The sequence below is a fragment of the Symphodus melops genome, assembly GCF_947650265.1.
Source record: "Symphodus melops genome assembly, chromosome: 16".
In the NCBI taxonomy this organism is placed as follows: Eukaryota; Metazoa; Chordata; class Actinopteri; order Labriformes; family Labridae; genus Symphodus; species Symphodus melops.
Window position 1 is genome coordinate 8,452,929 of NC_136706.1, and position 18,342 is coordinate 8,471,270.

The 18,342-nt window shown below is 41.2% G+C and overlaps 1 protein-coding gene across 4 annotated transcripts; it reads right to left on the minus strand.

Annotated features, from left to right (window-relative positions):
• Window positions 1-723: 723 nt before the first annotated feature.
• On the minus strand, window positions 724-18,091 carry mphosph9 (M-phase phosphoprotein 9). 4 transcript variants are annotated; one of them, XR_013780966.1, is made up of 25 exons: window positions 17,967-18,091; window positions 16,952-17,223; window positions 16,528-16,675; window positions 15,574-15,663; window positions 14,088-14,596; window positions 13,741-13,906; window positions 13,496-13,568; window positions 12,537-12,640; window positions 11,980-12,096; window positions 11,082-11,539; window positions 10,662-10,811; window positions 10,175-10,262; window positions 8,962-9,177; window positions 8,776-8,823; window positions 8,578-8,642; window positions 6,764-6,865; window positions 6,328-6,561; window positions 6,056-6,234; window positions 5,183-5,440; window positions 4,734-4,854; window positions 4,277-4,368; window positions 3,824-4,032; window positions 3,430-3,512; window positions 3,206-3,274; window positions 1,626-1,646 (listed from the first exon to the last, which is right to left on the minus strand). XR_013780966.1 is itself a non-coding variant. In XM_079365306.1 (24 exons), the coding sequence occupies exons 2-24, from the start codon at window positions 17,185-17,187 to the stop codon at window positions 1,545-1,547; spliced, it is 3,831 nt and encodes a 1,276-aa protein (XP_079221432.1). In that variant the 5' UTR covers window positions 17,188-17,223; window positions 17,967-18,091; the 3' UTR covers window positions 724-1,544. The 4 variants fall into 4 exon arrangements, 3 of the variants coding, with proteins under 3 accessions (XP_079221432.1, XP_079221431.1, XP_079221433.1); XM_079365306.1 differs by lacking the exon at window positions 3,430-3,512 and having other exon boundaries at window positions 724-1,646; window positions 13,496-13,565; XM_079365305.1 differs by lacking the exon at window positions 3,430-3,512 and having other exon boundaries at window positions 724-1,646.
• Between the last annotated feature and the right edge of the window lie 251 nt (window positions 18,092-18,342).

Genomic DNA, 18,342 nt, shown 5'->3' on the forward strand with positions numbered 1-18,342 from the left:
AGCGCCTCTCAGTCCGGCTGCTATAGGCTGAAGTCAGCGCTGCTGCTCCTCCATCATTACACACAGGCGTTCTGTCCGTGTGGTGTGTCGGCTTTTTTTTTTGAGCTGCCGGTGCCCGGTGAGGGATCCAGGTTAACGGTTACATCAGCAGACAGGACGTCCTCCTGCAACACAATGAGGTAGAAAAGCGCCCCCAAGCGTTGCACTGACGCCTGCAGCCATGGGCGTCGTGGTGAGTAGGGTCGTTATATTTTACAGATTTGTTGTCTTACTTGTTTTAATGTAATAGTTATGTTTGATCAAATCATTATTTTTTAAGATTTGATTACATTTAGTCTTATCAAATTATAATTAATTTGCATTATTTAATTATTATTTTTATTACATTTTGCTTCAATAAAAATAATATGCAAAATAAGGGAGCATTTTAACTCTAAATAGTAATTCCACCTTAACAAATTCACAAAGACAATACAATTGTTTTATTATTTAAGTTGTTGTTGAAAGAAATACTTCACTACATTTCATAACTAACACTGTCTGTTGTTTTCAATTACTATGATAGAAATGCCCCGAATGTTTTGAATTATTTTAATTTCTGATCAAAACTTTAATCTTGGGTGATGTTTGACATGTTCTGTCGGTATAACTGAGCTTTGTTTGGTTTTACTGTTAAAGTCATAGTCCATCACATTGAAGGAATAACAGAGCAACACTAACAGCTATCAAAAAAAGCTTCTTTTATTGTGCAACAACAATTTTATAGTTCCAGTGTAGTTCATCATGTCATGTAGGAAAACCTTCATGGCAAAAAGAAGCAGAGCAAGAAATCCCATGCACAAGCATTGATCAACTGACAAAGATCTGTGCAGAAATGTTTGTGTCAGTGTGCTGGTTTGGATTTTTCAGGTGGCTCTGATCAAGAATAGCAATACTGAAATATAAAGCAAGCAAAGTGACAGTTGATCTTGGAAAGTAAACGAAGAAAAAAGGCAACTGAATTCAAGTAATTATTTCCTTCATGTTTTTTTTCCAATTTTGGTCCCTTAAAAAAAACAAAATTGTAACAAAAAATGTATAAAATGCACCAAGAAATTATATCTGACATACAAAAAAATGAAATAAATAGATTGAAGTGGTTTTAAAAGGGAAAAAAAAACAACGTTTAAAATGTCAACAAAACACATGAAGATAAATGGCAGTAATATTTCCCAAGTGGCAGAATGTCTCTGCTGGAAAGTCACCTTCACACTGAAACATTTTAAAAATGCACACCTCAATACGGCGATTAAAACATGTTATATCCATATTTCTGTGATAAAAAGTAAACGACTTTAGAAATCTGTGTCTTACTAAAAATATACTCCAAAAATTTTAATATTTCTCAGATGTATAAAAAATTTCCCAGAGTAATAAGTAACACGTACAAAAAGATGCTGCCGTACAGATGAGATTATGGCACGAAAGAGACTGAACTACAATCAGTGCACTGTAAAAAAACACCACCAAGTTGTAGCGTCTACACTGTAAAATGACAGACATTGCTATATGTTGGCAGAGGTGCGGAGGACGTGGAACCTTTTCAGGGTCATGCGGATCAATCCCAGCTCACGATTCACTCTCTCCAGACGTTTCTCTAAGGCCACCTGGGAGAGGGGAGTCACAGCGTAGAGTGAACTTTTATCATCAATTCATAATTTCATCAAATCTTAGCACAGCTAAATGGATTGCAGAAAAATGCATTACTCATCCAAGGAACTTTGAGGTTTAATCCTAGTAACTTCGATGAATCATAAACTGTCTCTCTAGCGCCCCCATTAGGTCAAAAGTAATGATTATCCCATCAGCTTCAGCCTTACTTAACGTTGGATGTTTTAAGTTACATGACCATAAAAATGAAGCATGGTTGAGACTAAGTTCAACTAAACAAGGAGAACAAGTCGTTGCCTTAGGCTGTGTATGTACGCTAGGTTTGTTTATCTGATCTGAAAATCAAATGCAGGAAAAATAAAGTGATAAAGAGAAAATGATTACCACAGTAATTCATCAATTGATGACAAAAACCACAGTAGACATGACAGCTTAGAAAGTGTCAAGAGGTCTTTCTGATGTCTGCAGGATGTTTGGAAGAACTTGTTGTTCACTCCAAGCTCCCAGACGTCACAGATTATTCTAGGTGGGTCAATGTGACATGACCCAGATAATGATGACATCTTTTTGAATATATGCAGAGCCTTTGGAAGTGTCCAGCAGCAGTTGTGTTTGAGCGTGACACTGACCCACAAATTTGATGTTGAACCACGTCTCCTGCAGTATTCATCTGATGTATAAACTTTCATCAGCGTAAGTCATCTGAGTCTAATGTCAAGTCTTATTGTGTGGAGTCAAGTCTCGATACCAACAATAATTCTCAGCTTTCATCTATCTGTAGTCCATAATTGATTTAGTCCATAAAAGCCAGAAAATAGTGGACAAAAGTTAAAAAAGAGTGAGAGGCTTTGAGGGGAACAGCAGGAGTTTGAGTTCAGTGGTAACATCTGCATGCTAAAATGCTTTAGCAAATTTTTAAACATCCTCAGTTTAGAGCATTAGCACGGCAACCATTGCAAACCGTCACCAAAGTACAGCTGAGGCTGATGGTGTTTTGACCTTCCAGTGGAGCGAGTTAAAAGTCAACACACTTTGAGTGTCAGTGGGATTAAACCTTATCGAACCCTGACCATGAGCACATTTCATTTGAATCCAAAGAGCAGGTGTCGAGAAAAGGAGAGCACCAACAAAGCTGCCATAATTCAGCTGTCCTGTCTGTAAAGCTAAAAAATACATTTGTGTCAGCAAATAAAAAAAAAAAGGGGTTTTACATTGATTATCATGCAGTGGACCAGTTTACCCATCACAGCTGTGTAGTGGAAAGGAAATGTAATCAGACACAATGAAGAACAGACTAAAAATATATTTTAGTTTTCTCAACCCAGTGATGAAAACCTTTTAATGCTGATCATTCTTTGCCCATGTGACATCCTCTAATGTCACAATGAACCCTGTTTTGAAAGGTGCTGAATAAATAAAGTTTATTATTACTATAATATTACATATTGACTGATCAGCTATTGATATTAATTAAATGAGGAAAACTAGCTAAAGACGGAAAGAACACATAATGTAATAAAAATTATTTAGGAGAAACAACTTCTCTGTATCTTACCTCGTCTAACCGGGTCTGTAGACTCACTCGACCTCCTGCTCCAGGCATTCGGCTCAAAGCTGCCTCTATCTACAAAACACACACACACACAGACACACACACACACACACACACATTAATTATTCATTAACAAAAATGATTCTATTGATGAAACCACCTGCACATGATGGACTGAAACATTTTTATTAATTAGATAAGTGTGATGGGAAGTGACGAGTGCGTACTTTGTAAATGGGGAGGCAGATGTCTCTGTGAAACCAGGACAGAGGGAGGGGAGGGGTGGATGGGGTGTGTGGATATGAACTTCCTAAAAATAGAAGTCATTTAACAGTGGGAGAAAAACAATGAAGTGTGTTACATAAGAGGTCGGGCGGGGATGAGAGAGAGCTGACGCTACACGGTCTCTCCTGCAGGGGTGGAGGACTTCTTCAGTTCTTTGACTTATAGGATAACCACCCTGTCACATGAATGTCCTCGACTTAAGGTGTAGGCGGCATGAAAACAAAAAGTACATACCATGTTGTTTCATATATATATCTATTTATACCTTTCACACTTCCTCTTAGTACTTATCCTTCAACGAGTAAATAAAGAGAAACCCTCTGATCAAACACTTACCTGCAGTTTCTCCTGTGTCAGTTCATCAAATAGTTTCTCAGCCTCAGCAAGCGAATGGAGTCTGTCTGTGAAGAGAGGGACTGAGTCCTCGCAGGGGTCCTGGGGGTCAGATCCAGCAGAGGCTGCATGCCCCTCCCAGCCCAGCTGGGATGGCCAGTTTCCCTCGAGGGGGTTCACGCTGCCTGTGGACTGTGAAGGCTGCTGAAGGCCTGAGCGCAGAAACAGAATGAGTTACAGGTCAAACAAGAAGCTGCAAAGCCAGTATTTACGTTTTTACACCAACTGTCACCTGACATTACATTTAGGTGATAAACACACAACATCCAAGCCAAGTACATCTGGGGAATCAAAATAGTTGTTATTCTTTTTCTACACTGGTCTCTGCTAGAATAATCAAACCAAACGTGAACAAATCTGTCAAACCAGAAGAGCACATCAGAGCTGAATGTTTACCATCATCTCTGTCTGCAGTCGTGAACTGGAGTCTCTTTCTGGGGCTGCTGCTGTGAAACGAATGACGTCTCTGGTCAACCTGTCCGTCAAACCTGCAGAGAATGTTTGAGGATTTTTTTTAAACGTTCATATTTATATTTTATATCCAGTTTAAGTAGCTGCAGAATGTCTTACTAAGCTTTTCATATTTCAGTTTATGCTGAGACTGGGACTAAAGCTCCAATGTGTGAAGGATGACACGTCGTTTTTTATCATAATAATAATAAAACTGTGCTGTGTATTGTCTTTTGATAAGGGTCATCCATCTACTGTGACGTGGTTCCATTTCGACCGTCACAGAAACCTGGAATCAAGTACCGTACAACATGATAGTTTCTGTCAGAGCTGCAGTTAAGGATTATTTTTTATGTCCGCTAACCAGTCACTTCATTTGTCTTCATGTTGCTTTGTGTCTCACCTTTTGAAAAGGTGTTCTTCCCTCGGCATCGGACGACCAAAAGCAGTGGAGTAGTTTTCCGTGGGGCAGCGTTTAGGACTGGACTTTGCAGACATGGGCATGAGAAGAGTTTCTCTCTTTGCTGGATGGATTGAAAGAGAGCACTGGTTAGTTGGGAAAAAAAAAAAAAAAAAAAAAAAAAGAAGAAGATAATCAGAGAGACGTTGCTGTCTGGTTTGGCCTCACCGGAGAAAGGAGACAGATGAGTGACAGGTGTATCAAAAACACAGGTGAGTGAAAACATCCGTGTGGTCAAGTTGCCTATCTCATGACATTTGAAATAACATTAACACAACTTTAAGGAATAAGTCTACTTCGGACCAGATGCACTAGAGCGGTCATTGTTGCTGAGACACAGCTGGATTTCGTGCACATAAAGACTTGAGTGTGGACAGGTTGGGAGGACTCACTGGGTGTAGTTGGGGAGGTGTTTCTCTGGTCTGGAGGAGGCAGTGAGGAAGATCTGTGACCCTCTGGGGACAGACTCCTCTGAGCTCTCAGCAGAGCTGCTGCTCTATTTACACTTTTTGATCCCACTCGCTCGGTTCGAGGTGCAGCCGGTCCGGGTTTGATCGCCTCATAGTTGGCCGGATGCCCGACTTGATCCTGAATCACCTCCTTGTGTCTCCGCTCCACGAATCCGACTGTCGCCCGCTGACTGCCAACCCCTGTAAAGAGAAAGCATGCAGAGAAGATATTTCAGAAACAGCGTCATTTGTTGTGTCCAAATATGTACCAAAGATGTTTTCAATTCGGGGTGATTTAGAATCATCTATGTGCTAGTTTATAGTGAGAAACATCTCAGGCTCTGCTGTGATTGAATCAAAACACCCCGAGAAAAGTGACCTGACTTACTGCCAGTTGCCTCACAGCACGAATTCAAACAGATTGTGTGTGTGTAAGGTCAATATTGACAACTTTGTCATGAAAAGCACAATATCTTGGGCAAAAAAAAAAAAAAAGAAGGTTGGGTGTAAAAATGACTTGGATCCAATTCGTGCACACAACAAACTTCAGCAGTCCATAAGAGTTCAGGTCTGTCACTTCGGATCCATGAAAACCTCCACTCGGTTATACAACACCCTGGAAAAAGCACTGAGAAGGCAGCAGCTAGATATTTGGGATCTCAGAATCGGAAAAACAAGAGTTACAAGCTCTAAAGAAAGAAATCTACCTGTAGTTTGGTTAATGATGGGAACATCTATTTGGAAGAGTACTGTTTGAAGTGTGAACTTGTTTTTTTGGGTTGTAGAGTTTTAAACCAGGCCTTGTGTGAGTCATACAGTGGATGGAGCTGTTCTTACAGGGGGCCCTGCTCTCTGTGGCTCTGGTCTCCTCCAGCTGGATCAGAGCCCTCATCATGGGCGTCAAGGTGCTGCGACTCCCCTCATGATGCCCACCACTCTGCTCCTGGTGTCGGGACTGAGGAAGGGACTGTTCACACTCAGGAGGAGACGCACACCTGCGGAAAAAGGAAACCCAGTAAATCCCTGAAAATCTTCAATAACGCTGGTTGATTAAAAAGAATCCTCACATCTTAAAAAAAAAAAATCACCTCCAGCTGCTTCCTCCTGAAGAGGCCTCCAAAGAGCTTCCAGTTCCTGATGATTGATCATTGATTGGATACTGGGGCTTCTTGTGGGCACTTGATTGGTTAGTTTGACGAAATGGAGATTTTCTGCCGCTGTGCACCTGATCAGATGGGGGACGGGGTGACTTTCTGCGTGTGACATCGGGCTCTATCCTCCCCTTACTGGGTGACAGCAGCAGGTCAGGGTGGTGGAAAAGACTGTGGATATGACCAGAAGGAAACAGAAGTTTATGTGTTGTTCTAATTATTTTCTCTGTTTCTCAGCTTTATTGTAAAGCACTTTGAGCTCAGGGCTTTTCTTTTGCATTACTTTAACATTTGAATTGTACAAAAATGCCTCAGGTAAGAAAGCTCAGTAGAAATGTGAAAGCTTCAGGTAATCAGTACATGAAGCGCTCACCCAGCTCCAGAAGGTTGTGTGTTACTGTGAGAAGTAAATCTTGTCCTTGCATTGTTCTCGTGCTCCAGCTGCTTCACCTGAGACTCCAGTTTGGAGATCACTCTGAGAGGGACAAACCGACACACACACACGGTCACAAGATTCAAAGACAAGGACAGGCAGGGGAGATTTTATTTAAGCATCGCACCAATACACATCGACAAATTCCTTGTATATATAAATGTACTTGGCAATAAATTTTTTTTAAAAAAAATCTGATTTTGGAAGATGTCACTTTCTGCTGGCTGTTTAGTTTCACTGATGAGAATAATAGAGATGTCTGTCACTAAAGTGCAACAGTAAACTCCTCTTTTTATCACTGCATATAAGAATTGATTAGTCATAACAAAAGTTTTTTATTATGACCTCTCCTTTTCATTTCTTAGATTGCGCTGACATTTGCTACAGTAAAAAGTATTCAGGATTGCTTGAATATTGGGGTAACTTGTATTTTTGTTATGCCCTCTTTTTAAAAGGTCACTTACAGCGCTTTGAAAACTGCTGCTCCAGTTTTCCGTCTGCCCTGCAGATCATTCATTTTGACGCTAACACCCTCTGACGACACGTACAACATACAGTATTGATATTCTGCAAACTGCGGTTTTCCTTCAGTCTCTGAGTTTTCTGAATTGAATGTTCAGTCTTCATCAATGCACAGTCCATACTCTTCCTCTACTGTCAGTAATTTGTAGGCACAGCTGAGACTGCAAAGGCAAGTCGCTGTATGGTCTCAGCCAATGCTATTATCTACTTTTCCACAGTACAGAGACCGTCATTAGACTATTGATCAACCCTCTGCACATTGTCCCAAACTGACAACCAGTGAATGACCATGTGCATCTGTTAGCAGATACAAATGACCAGACTACTGTAGTATAACTGAATGAATTTTCTCTGTAAACCAGTTTTGTGTCATTGTGTGGGGTTGTGATGATTTTATCCAAAAACTTGAAATCTGCTCAAAGTACAATAATTATTTCATGGCTAACTATTTAATCAAAACTATTTGTCTGTCGTTGGGGAAATGTCATTTCTGTGCCAAGTCTTCAAATGAAGCACAAAAATGGTTAGCTTAGCTTAGCATACAGCCTGAAAACAGAAGGAAACCGCTAGCCTAGCTATTTCCAAAAGTATAAAACAAATCTTATAGCTGCCTTAAATTTCAAGGTGGGAAAATTAGGAATGTATGTATCAAAATCCAAAAAGTCACTTCACCCAGATGAGAAATCTACACATATCCACCTCTTAAAATAAAAACCTGTGGTTCTTAAACTAGATCTTTCTTTCTTCAAATCAAAACACAGAAAAATCAAGCAGGCAGATTTTTTTAACCTCTTGACAAAAACTAGACTAGCTGTATCCCCCCAGTTTCCGGTATTCATGCTAAGCTACGCTGATAACATAATGGCTACAGATTTACATTTTTCTGTAAAGATGTGAAAATAGCTTTTGTTTTATTCTTTTATCTTAAATTCCAGAAGAAACAGATTGAGTGTTTTTCCGGAAATATAAAACCTCTGTTAAAGGGAGAACAAAAGCTGAGTGATTTTAATTGACTGGAATTTAAACGACTGGCTAATCAATGCTAACTGCTTCAGTTTGTTACCTTTGCAGTTGTCACCTTATAACACGATCGATATACTATTTCAGTAAATGGAATAGATTCTTTCCCCCCTTTCCTTGTGATAGTTCCCAGAATTTGAATTTACATAAAATTAAGAATCACTAAAATTCAGTGTTAATCCCTTTTCGTGTTTTCCAACCGATCCACTCACCTCTTCATCTCACATATCTGATCATTTGCATCAACAAGCTTGCTCTCTGTTAACACCAGGTTGTTCTGGAGATATAAAAATGTAAAAACAAAAACCATGTTTAATTAGAATGAAAAACACAACATAAATGACTTTTTCTCTGCTAAGACAAAGATCGAACTGTGATCAAATTTTAACTTCCAGTAAGCGACTGTTTACCTTCACTCCCTCGTGCTCCTTTGCCAGAGAGTCATATCCCCCGAGCAGCTGAGGAAGCATGACATTAACATTAGATTTGACAGAGTGTTCAAATGTAAGAGGGAAACTTTTTTATGCTTCTGGAGTGCTGTATACTTCTACTACTACTACAATCTTATCTTATTATAATCTCATAAACAGACTCACATCCTGCAGCATCTTGTACTCTCTCTCCCTTCTGGCCTCTTTCTCATCGGCCTCCCTGCCCACTCTCTGCACCGCCTCCTCCAGCTGCCGCACATGGCTCTTCAGACGAGCTATCACGTCGTCTTTGTCTTTGCTCGAGCGTTTGCTGTCTTCCAATCTCTGCTGCAAGGATTTAACAGTCGCACCTGCCACTGCATATCGCTCCGGCCACTCATCCTAAGAAGGGAAGGTCACACCACGATTAAGAAGCAGGACAGTGGCTGAATTTTTTTTTTTTAAATTTAAAAACACGATAAAAAGTAAAAGGTTGGTTAAAAAAAAAAAAAAAAAAAGGTGCAGTTTTGAACAGAGCTTTTATGTTTGGAAGTCAACACAACTTGTAGTGCTAGAATATTTACAAGGTGTGAAGTGCAGATATCAGACAATTGTGCTGAATAATTGAACAGTCAGTCCGGAGGATGTCGACTGAGTTTAACAAGAACCCCCTTTGGACACCTATTCCAGACGATCTTCTCATCACCTTTTGCTTTCTTTGGGTTTTTTTTTTGCATTTGAAAAAAACTAAATTAAAGTCTCTTATGGCTTTGGGGGTAAGCTGCCACTCATTCAACTGTTTAAAGGTTAGAGTTGTATTAAATGGTAAATGGGTAAATGGACTTGAGCTTGTATAACGCTTTTCTAGTCTTCTGATTACTCAAAGCGCTTTTACACCACAGGTCACACCCACCCATTCACACAGATGGCTGGTTATATGGCCCATCAAGTAAATAATTCCGTTCACACACATTCATACGCAGGGGGAGCAATTCAGGGTTAAGTGTCTTCCCCAAGGACACATTGCTCGCAGGACCAGGGGATCGAACACGCGACCTTCCGATTGAGAGACGACGACTCTACCAACTGAGCCACTATGAATAAAACAAACTACTGTGGAAATCCAACAGACATAGTGACGGCCCTGGGGACTGTTAGCTTGCGTCTCCTGTAGCAGGTTGGCCTTATTGGTAGGCCTGGCTGTCATAAGTCTGACTGAGATTCATACATGAGCCGTCTTACTTTGTCTTTCTTTCACACATCCACTCACCTGCACTACTGATGTCCATACTTCATCTCTTTTGCATTTTAATCCATGTCTTTGTAAATCCATCAGTTTAATTTAGTGTCTTTATTTGCGGGTCATGACAACAGAAAACATGTTAAAGATGATTTTTACCAGTTTTTTCTCCAGCGAGCGGTTTGCTGCCTCTAATTCTTGAATCTGACTGTTTGCCTCTGTCAGAGCTTTCTCCAGCTGCTTACACCTATGGATCGACAAAACACAATAAGTCAGTATCGGTAAACAAAGAAAGAAGAGCCAGACTGCAGTGTGGTTCCACGTCTGGAAAACCTCCAATTTAGCAATCACTGCATCATCAAAACAGCAAAAACGTTTTTAAAAAATGTGGATTTTCATGCATGATACACATCTAAACATCCAGCTGTTAAAGCTCAATCTATCTTGAAAACAGTAGCTGGCCCAATAGAGGAAAAAATGGATGATTCATTATAGTAACTAACCAAACTATATCTGCTGAGGAAGACTGAGCTCAAGAAGAAGTTAATATGTGCACCCGTTTTTTTCCCCCCCGGTTTTTTTTTTTAACTATAGAGTGCTGTTAACATTTGACAAATGATGAATACATTTTCAAGCGTAAACAAACCTCTTCGTCAGGATCTGGTTGCTCTTCTCTATATCCTGGGGCAGATCTCTGAGCTTCAGTTTGTCTCGCAGAATTTGGATCTCGGACTCATAATATGCTTTAAGATCAGCCACGTGTCGGGAGTGCTTCTCTCTCAGGTTCTGCCTCAGTCTGAGAAGACGTAAAGAAACCAGTGAAAAAGGCTGAGAACAGACGGACCTTTACTGAGCAAGTTGAGTTTCCCTCTGAACATCACTGCATTTCAACAGAAACGACTTTTCATAAAAACAACAGAGGAAACAATAACCAGTTTGGTCTCTTAACAACGTAAAGATACAAAACAGCAGAATTGGTTAAGTAGTAAAAGGACTCTCATTTAAAACAACGTTCAATTATTTCCCTTTAAACCTTGTTGTATATGAAGTCGTGTGTGTTACTCACAGAGAGAGGACTACGGGATCTTCTAGTGACGAAGCCCTCTCCATGTGCGGGCTAGCTGCAGGCCTCAGAGTGGACCCCGAGGCTGAACCTGGCTTCAGGGTGCTGGTGTGAGTGTGGCTCCCCTCCTCCTCACTGGCTAAGGGGGCATTGGCTCTGTGCTGCTGGCTGGACGTGCGGGTCTGATCCTGGGAGGTAGACTGGACTGTTTTCCCCAACGTGGTCTGCGTTTTAGAAAGGGCGGGTCCGACAACTGAAACACTGGAGGTATCAGAGATGCAGTCTGTGTCTCCCGGGTTTGGGCTGCATTCAACCATGCTGTCGGGGGTCACGGGGGTCCCTACACGGGGGTAGATGTGAGGCTGGGTGGCGAACGAGGGGCTGCTGAAGTGAGAGGGTGATGTGAAGCCGGAGGTGCGATCTGAATGGCGCTGGTTTGCTGCTGGATCCAAAGTCAAAACCTGAAGCACAAAGAAGAAAGTGGAAGAAAGATTCTGTAATAGTTTGTTGGTACTGTCCCTTCTGTATCTGTTGATCATATGATGTATTTAAAAGGCACATCGAGGGATGACATGACAAATTAGCTGAGGCTGCTGCAGTGTGGCATCGATGTACATTCTACAAACCTTTCAGTGTACTAATAAACATTGAACAAAGAGAATTAAAAGGTTAGAACTCAATTTGCATCAGCACACTTCCAGTTCACACAGAGCCTCCTATACTGATTAAATAACCCCACTGATCATTATCATCAAAGTACTCAGTAGAATCCAGGTAAGTGATGTTCATGATGAAAGAGATTAAAAAAAAATAAAAAATAAAAAAAAATAAAAAGATGATCCCAGCCTCTGTTGTTGTCTTCCAATGACCGAACAGACCACTAACTAGTAAAGGGACTTACCTGTGGTGAGGCTGGACTAGACGTATCAGAACCTTCCCAGTCAAAACGCTTACAGTCCAACCTTTGCTTGTTCTGATAGATCTCTTTCAGGGACAGTCGAGGCTCCTGAGTGTGGGTCTTCGAGAAACAGAGAAGAAGTTTCAGAGGAGAGAAAATGTCAAATTAGCAGCCGAACGTCAGTATAATTTGATTATTTTCAGACAATGAGTGAGTTGAGAAAAGGAAATGTAGACAAGCCTGTTTTCAAAGTATTACTCTGACTGCCAGAGGAGGGAGACAAAAGTTCTGCCACACAGGTTTGATGATTTTAAAGAAATGTGCAGATATTTGTAATATTATTCTGGTTATTATTCTTCTTATACTTAAAAAAAAAAAAAAAAGACGCTAAAAAAGGAAATGCACTAAACATTGTTGATTTGAAACGTTTAGATTTTGAACGCGTCAGAACGTCTCGATCATTACTTCCATCATGCCTTGATGTTAAGCTCATGAAACGTGCGTCCCATGTGATTGTTGTTCCACTTCAGAAGCCTCACTCCATCAAAGATCATACTCACAAGACTCACGGATGCCTCCTGTAGAAGGAGGTAGGCGCCGCTGTCAAAGCTGTCCGGTAGGGGGTGATACAGTTCACTCTCATTCAAACGCCAGTAGGTGAGGCCTGAGACAGACAGGAGAATGGAGCCTGATCCTTTTTTTACACAAACATGGTGTTACATCATTTGGAACTTCTTTGCTTGTGTCATTCGGCCACTGATAGCAACACACAAGTTGTCAACTTCAGAGGACACTTCCTGTAAAGTTCTTGTAAAGTTGTTGTAAATGACGGAATAGGCGTCAAAAACACAAAACTACAAACAAACTGATGTAAAGATCACCAAATATGGATTTCCCCACTGCTGAAATAGACCCTGACAAATACACGTTTTACACCTATGTCTTAACTAAATCACACCATCATAATAAAACCCTTAAAAAATATATATATTTTTTAGAGATTTACGTCCATAAAATGTACAAATTAACCTCAAGTCTGAGAGCCAAGGAAAAGGTAAGGAATTCATTCTTAAGAGACCAGTTGACACATCACTAGTTTTGTTTTTACCACAAGTGAATTATTACATGACTTATGAACCTTAAAATACGAGAAATCTACTATTGACGATAAGATATGCTGGGAGAAGGCAGAGATATGAATTAAAATAAACAATTGTAAATCTAATATTATCACACTGTTAGCTTTGAGTGACAGTTTTGCTCCGTGTCAGGTGAGACTAATAAAAAGTAGGAACGTTTGGACGTTTCAGGAATGAAAAAGGAATATGACTTTATTCCATTGAAATAATACTAAAGCCCATAGTGGTAAAACAGTGCCATCTTACTGCCACTTACTGTAACTACAGTTAGGTATCGCCGTTCACTGAAAGTGTTATTTACATACTGTTTATTTGATCACAGCCATATTGTCAGAGCCTCACTGCTGTTGTGTGTTTACTCTGAGTCAGTGAATTGTTACCTGAGGCCTCAGACATCAGGCTGTCACTCCTTCTCAGGGGAAAAGAGCTGGATGACGGCCCGACGGCTCTCTGCTGAAACCCAATACAGATGAGTGGATTAGACTCAGCAGAAGGAGTGTATGTAATAAGGACAACCACAACAGACATTCCCATTGAGAACCAAAACAGACACAGGCAGAGGTTTTTACGATCCCTGTAAGATCTTATTAGTCCAAAAGGGAGCAGCTTGTCAGCGCTAAGTTACCTGGTCCTGGGAGTCTGAGCTCTCCATTGGGTTTTGTTTGGAGGGCTCTGTGAGGCCAAGAGGTTGCTCCTGGTACTCCAGGATTTGGGATGAAGTGTGCCCTGCTTTGCTCTTCTTGGGCTTGAGTTTCTGTCTCTGGGCCCAGGAGGTCAATTGCTGGCTTGTGCTGCCAAGAAAAGAAGTCAGCGTGAGTAGGAATCGGAGTAAAGTGACGCATCGGTCAGTCTACATACATGGGCCTTTCACAAAGACATCAGTCAGTGAGACCAGCGAAACATTGCTGGTTTGAAAAAAATATATATATTTTTTTAATTGGCTGAAAAAGCGTAGAATGTACTCAGACATACCAAGAGGATCTCTGCTGGTAGACTAACGTGTTGGCTTCCTCTTCTATGAAAGCCCTCTCATTGGGAAAATCCTTCTGACAGCCAACCAAAATTGTTCCTGTGTCTTCCTGGACGTTTGGAGACCACTGATGCTTCTCCCTCTCTTGAATACCATCGTCCTCTTCCCCCTGAGACTCAGCAGGTTCCAGACCCGTTTCCCAGTTGGACAGAGTCCCGTAACCGCTGCTGAGCACCGTAGTCGCCCGCTCTTCCCCCTTGTTGGTCGTCTCTGATCTTTGGAGAGGAGGTGATGGGGAGCTAAAGAGGGTGTGTGCAGGGGCTGCCAGGCTGTCATTGTCACTGGACACATGTTTGTTGACTGTGCAGCCAGTAGAGAGAAGTGGGAAAATATATTCCTTCGTGTTTGCTGTAGTTTTGGTCACTGAAATTGGAGAGAACTCTGTGTGTGGCTGGATGCAGGCCTGACGGTTCTGGAGTTGAACCAGGGCCTTGATTTCATCCTGAATCAACTGAAAGACAAAGAATTTCTCATTGTTACATTGGAAAAATAAATACAGGCAGCGACTGTCAACCAAAACAGTAGACTAATGTATTTACAGCCAGTTTATTATTTTTCCATTATGGATTCAGATTTTTTTTTTTTCTACTTTTACAAGTTGCTCTGGTCCGTTCTTCTTGTACATAATGAATCAAGAATAAAAGATGCCTGTACGTCTGTGTAAACCCCGCCTCTCACCGTGTGTGTGTGTGTGTGTGTGTGTGTGTGTGTGTGAGTGGGGAAGTTGGAGCAAATTACGAGCAATATAATTGAGGAGAAGAAGAAGTATATTTTACCACACAGAGATGGTCATCGTCATTACAATATTACAGAGTTTTTCAGAAAACCCAGGTGGCAGCAACGTGACACCTGCATTCAAACATTTCCGTCTGATCGTCTCTTCGTAGCGCGCCCTCTTTCTCTCTCCACCTCAAGGACGCCTTGATAGCCTATTATTAAATCATTAAATGAATATTCAGCATCTCGTTTCAGTCAAAAGACGTTCTTACTCTCAGCAGTCGGTGGTTTAGTGTAAGACAGAAAAGCTCCAACGTACCGCAAATGCATCACAGGGTGCACTATAAACTGTATGGTCATACATATTGATAATTAGAGGGTAAACACTGAGGCAGGGAGAGAGAGGGAGACAGGTAAGAGTTTGTATTCTACAGTCAGAGTTTCCAAGATTATTTAAACTATCTTAAGAGGGTATTAAAACAGTTTACTTAAAATATAAACATTTGAAGTTAAAAGTGCTTCTATAAAATACAAACAGTATTTTGGAGAACTCTAATTTACAGTATCCGTGTCAAAGCAGTGAACTGGATTCTCTCGCCTCCGGAGCCGGCCACTTTGTCCCACTGGCTGACTACTCCACATGTCTGTGGAAAGTCCTACAAACAGCTTAACTCAGCTCATTTGGTGAGATGTGATTAAAAGCGTGCTCACCTGTATTTGGCACTGGTATTGTTCTTGTTGATTAAGGATTTGCTCTTGGTATTGCTTCTCAACCAGCTGAAACAGATGCAACCATCGACCCTTTTTGCAGATAGAGCAAATCAAGAATCCCAAGTCATGATTACTGAGAGAAAGGCATTGAATCACAGTAGATACAACAGCTGGGTCAACACTTTGAGATACAATGGAAATGTGTCACACATTTTACAAAAATAAATGTTCATCAGGATAAGGAGGCAGTAGTTTACTTAGTGTCAAAAACATCTGATTGAAGAATTAAAAAAAATGATAATTAAAAACATTATAATAGTGTGCTACCAAAATCTTTGTTTTTTTCCCCAGATGTTTTATTGTCACAGAGAAACTGTTTGAAGCTTCTGTCCTGAACTGTTAGAAATCCAGTTAAAACTAATTTGTACTTTTACATCCCCAGGGCCACAATGAGAACTTCATCATCAGCCTTTATCTCCATGTGAGTCCCTGTCTGGGTGTCTTGGGGAAACCCTGCAAGTGTAAACATGTCTGATATTGCGGATGTGTGTAAACTGAACCACGTCCATATCCTTTACACTTCCCTTCCTTTTTTGCATAGACAGGGGAAAAAAAACCTCTGATGATTTTGCCAAACAATTATTTAAATTAATGACATTTTAAAAATCATGTGTGCAAACTCATGTGCCTGTAATATGGTTCAGGAAGGTGTCTTTGTGTTGAGCACAAAACAGTTGTCCATTCCCTGCATATCACATCCTGTGTCTGAAAGGATCAGCTGCAGTGTGGTGCTGTGTGTCTGTGTGTGTCACTGTCAGGTGTGATCTGCACAAAACAATAAAAATGACAGCTCAAAAAGAGGCCGCTGCAGGCACAAGAACAACTGCCACAACTAACAGCTAACTCTGAAATAACTTGATCTACACTTTTCAAGCACTGTGATATTCCCCTCACCTCACAATCCTTCCAGATCTCCGGGTCTGTCTCTCCGCTGCTCTGTATCTCCTGCACCAAGGCCCTCAGGGTCTCCAGGGAGCTCGGGTTGATAAATGGGAGGCTCTTTCCCTGTTGGAACGCTTCATCTGTGCTCAGACACAAACTCCTATAATGAAACCACACCATAATAAATCACATAACTGTACACAGTTATTTCAATGCATGCATACAGGAAAAAGATTTCCAGCCAGGATACATTTCATGTTAGGACATGGTTGGCAAAATGAACATAAAATAAAACAAGTACCAAATTAATTTGTAATAACTGTAACAGGACAAATGTTGTTAAACTTTGTCACCCTTAAGTCATAATTCTATTCGATCATAATCAATTCATTTGTAAATATGCAATATAAATACAGTGTTTTAACAAGTAGTGCACCTGATCTTGTTGCATGCTGGTGTGATGTCGATTGGCCTGCTCTCCACAGTGCCTCCTGTTGTTTGGGAGGTTGTGTGTCTGCCCTCAGAGACGGCCAGCCCCGAGGCTGACGTCCCCTCTGAGGAAACCAGAGAGGTCTCACTCTCCTTTCCCCCATCCCCATCTGCACTGGCGTGGCAGTGGCTCAAAGCACCGGAGCTGGACACATCCTCAGAGATACTGTCATCTGTGGACATGTTTATGGGCCCGTGCAGGGGGGGTCAGTCTGACAACTAGACACCAAGAGAAATTGAAGAGTTAGTCAGACATGTGATGAGATATATAAAAAATAAGCTGTTGAACAACTGCCACGGATATGTATTTTTTTTAAAGTGTACAATACCAGGAACATGCTGTTTACTACACAGCTGCTGGTGCAGAGAATAAGCGTCATCCACGTCAAATGTCTGACCTACATCCTCTATCAACAGTCGAGCGCTATCATGACAGAAACAAAACCTTACACAGACCTAAGACCTGCACCCCCCCCCCCCCCCCCCCCCCCCCCCCCCCCCCATATGTCATGACTTATGTTTTCTTTCTGTGCTTGAATTTGCAGCAAATTTGACACTCAGCAAACAAACATTTAAAGCAGAAGCAGTTTATTGGTGATTGCATTGCAGTGGTTTGAACAATGAAAGAACCCACAGTCGCTCATTTCTTCTTCTTGTTCTTCGTTGAAAGGCAGCGATGCTGTAAACGGGCAGACTGTCAAAGTTGCCTGTCAACTCTACGGAAGCCCATGATGCCAGAAAGGCTAAGCTATCTAGCAACATACCAAATGGCAGGCGGGCAAATGAACTGGTTAGCCAGCTAGCTAAGTTGTGCTGAGTTGGTTTATAACAGGTTTGTAAGCAAAGCGTAGGCACAGGTCAACGTAGGCGAAAATACAAACACACACAACTCGAACGATAAACCGTGTCTCGAGGAATACAGGTGACGCACACGGCCTTAATTTAAACAATAATGAACCTACCCGTTGACTAGTATCATCATTTCATCCATATTCTTCTAAAGAGTAGTCAAGTCGGCTAGCTAGATCCTGGTTGGCTACTGCACTGCAGTGAACGCTGGGCTCTGCTGTAATGTATGCAGTCTGAAACCCGATTGGTTGAGCTTTATTTAGAAATGCGCAGCTGTGATTGGTCGTCACTTTCACCCTGTGATCCTATTGGCTGTTAGGGTGAAAGAGGTGTAAACATCTGTTGGGACAAAACAGGACTGTGAGATTTTAGAAGCAGACAGTTTTGAGTTGTTTAACCCTCTTCTAAATGTTTTTTGTGTTCACCACTTTGATTCCTTGAGTATTTCATAACTCCTAATTAATTTCATGCCTGCTAATTATCATAATC

Bases quoted from the DNA above. Each gene is read 5' to 3' on its own strand.
- mphosph9 (XM_079365305.1), bottom strand. From the start codon at position 17,187: ATGTCCACAGATGACAGTATCTCTGAGGATGTGTCCAGCTCCGGTGCT. The intron at 14,597-15,573 runs GTGAGCACGCTT...TTTGTCTTTCAG, and splicing joins AATACCAGTGCCAAATACAG to TTGATTCAGGATGAAATCAA. The intron at 10,812-11,081 runs GTGAGTAACACA...ACGTCTTCTCAG, and splicing joins GATCCCGTAGTCCTCTCTCT to ACTGAGGCAGAACCTGAGAG.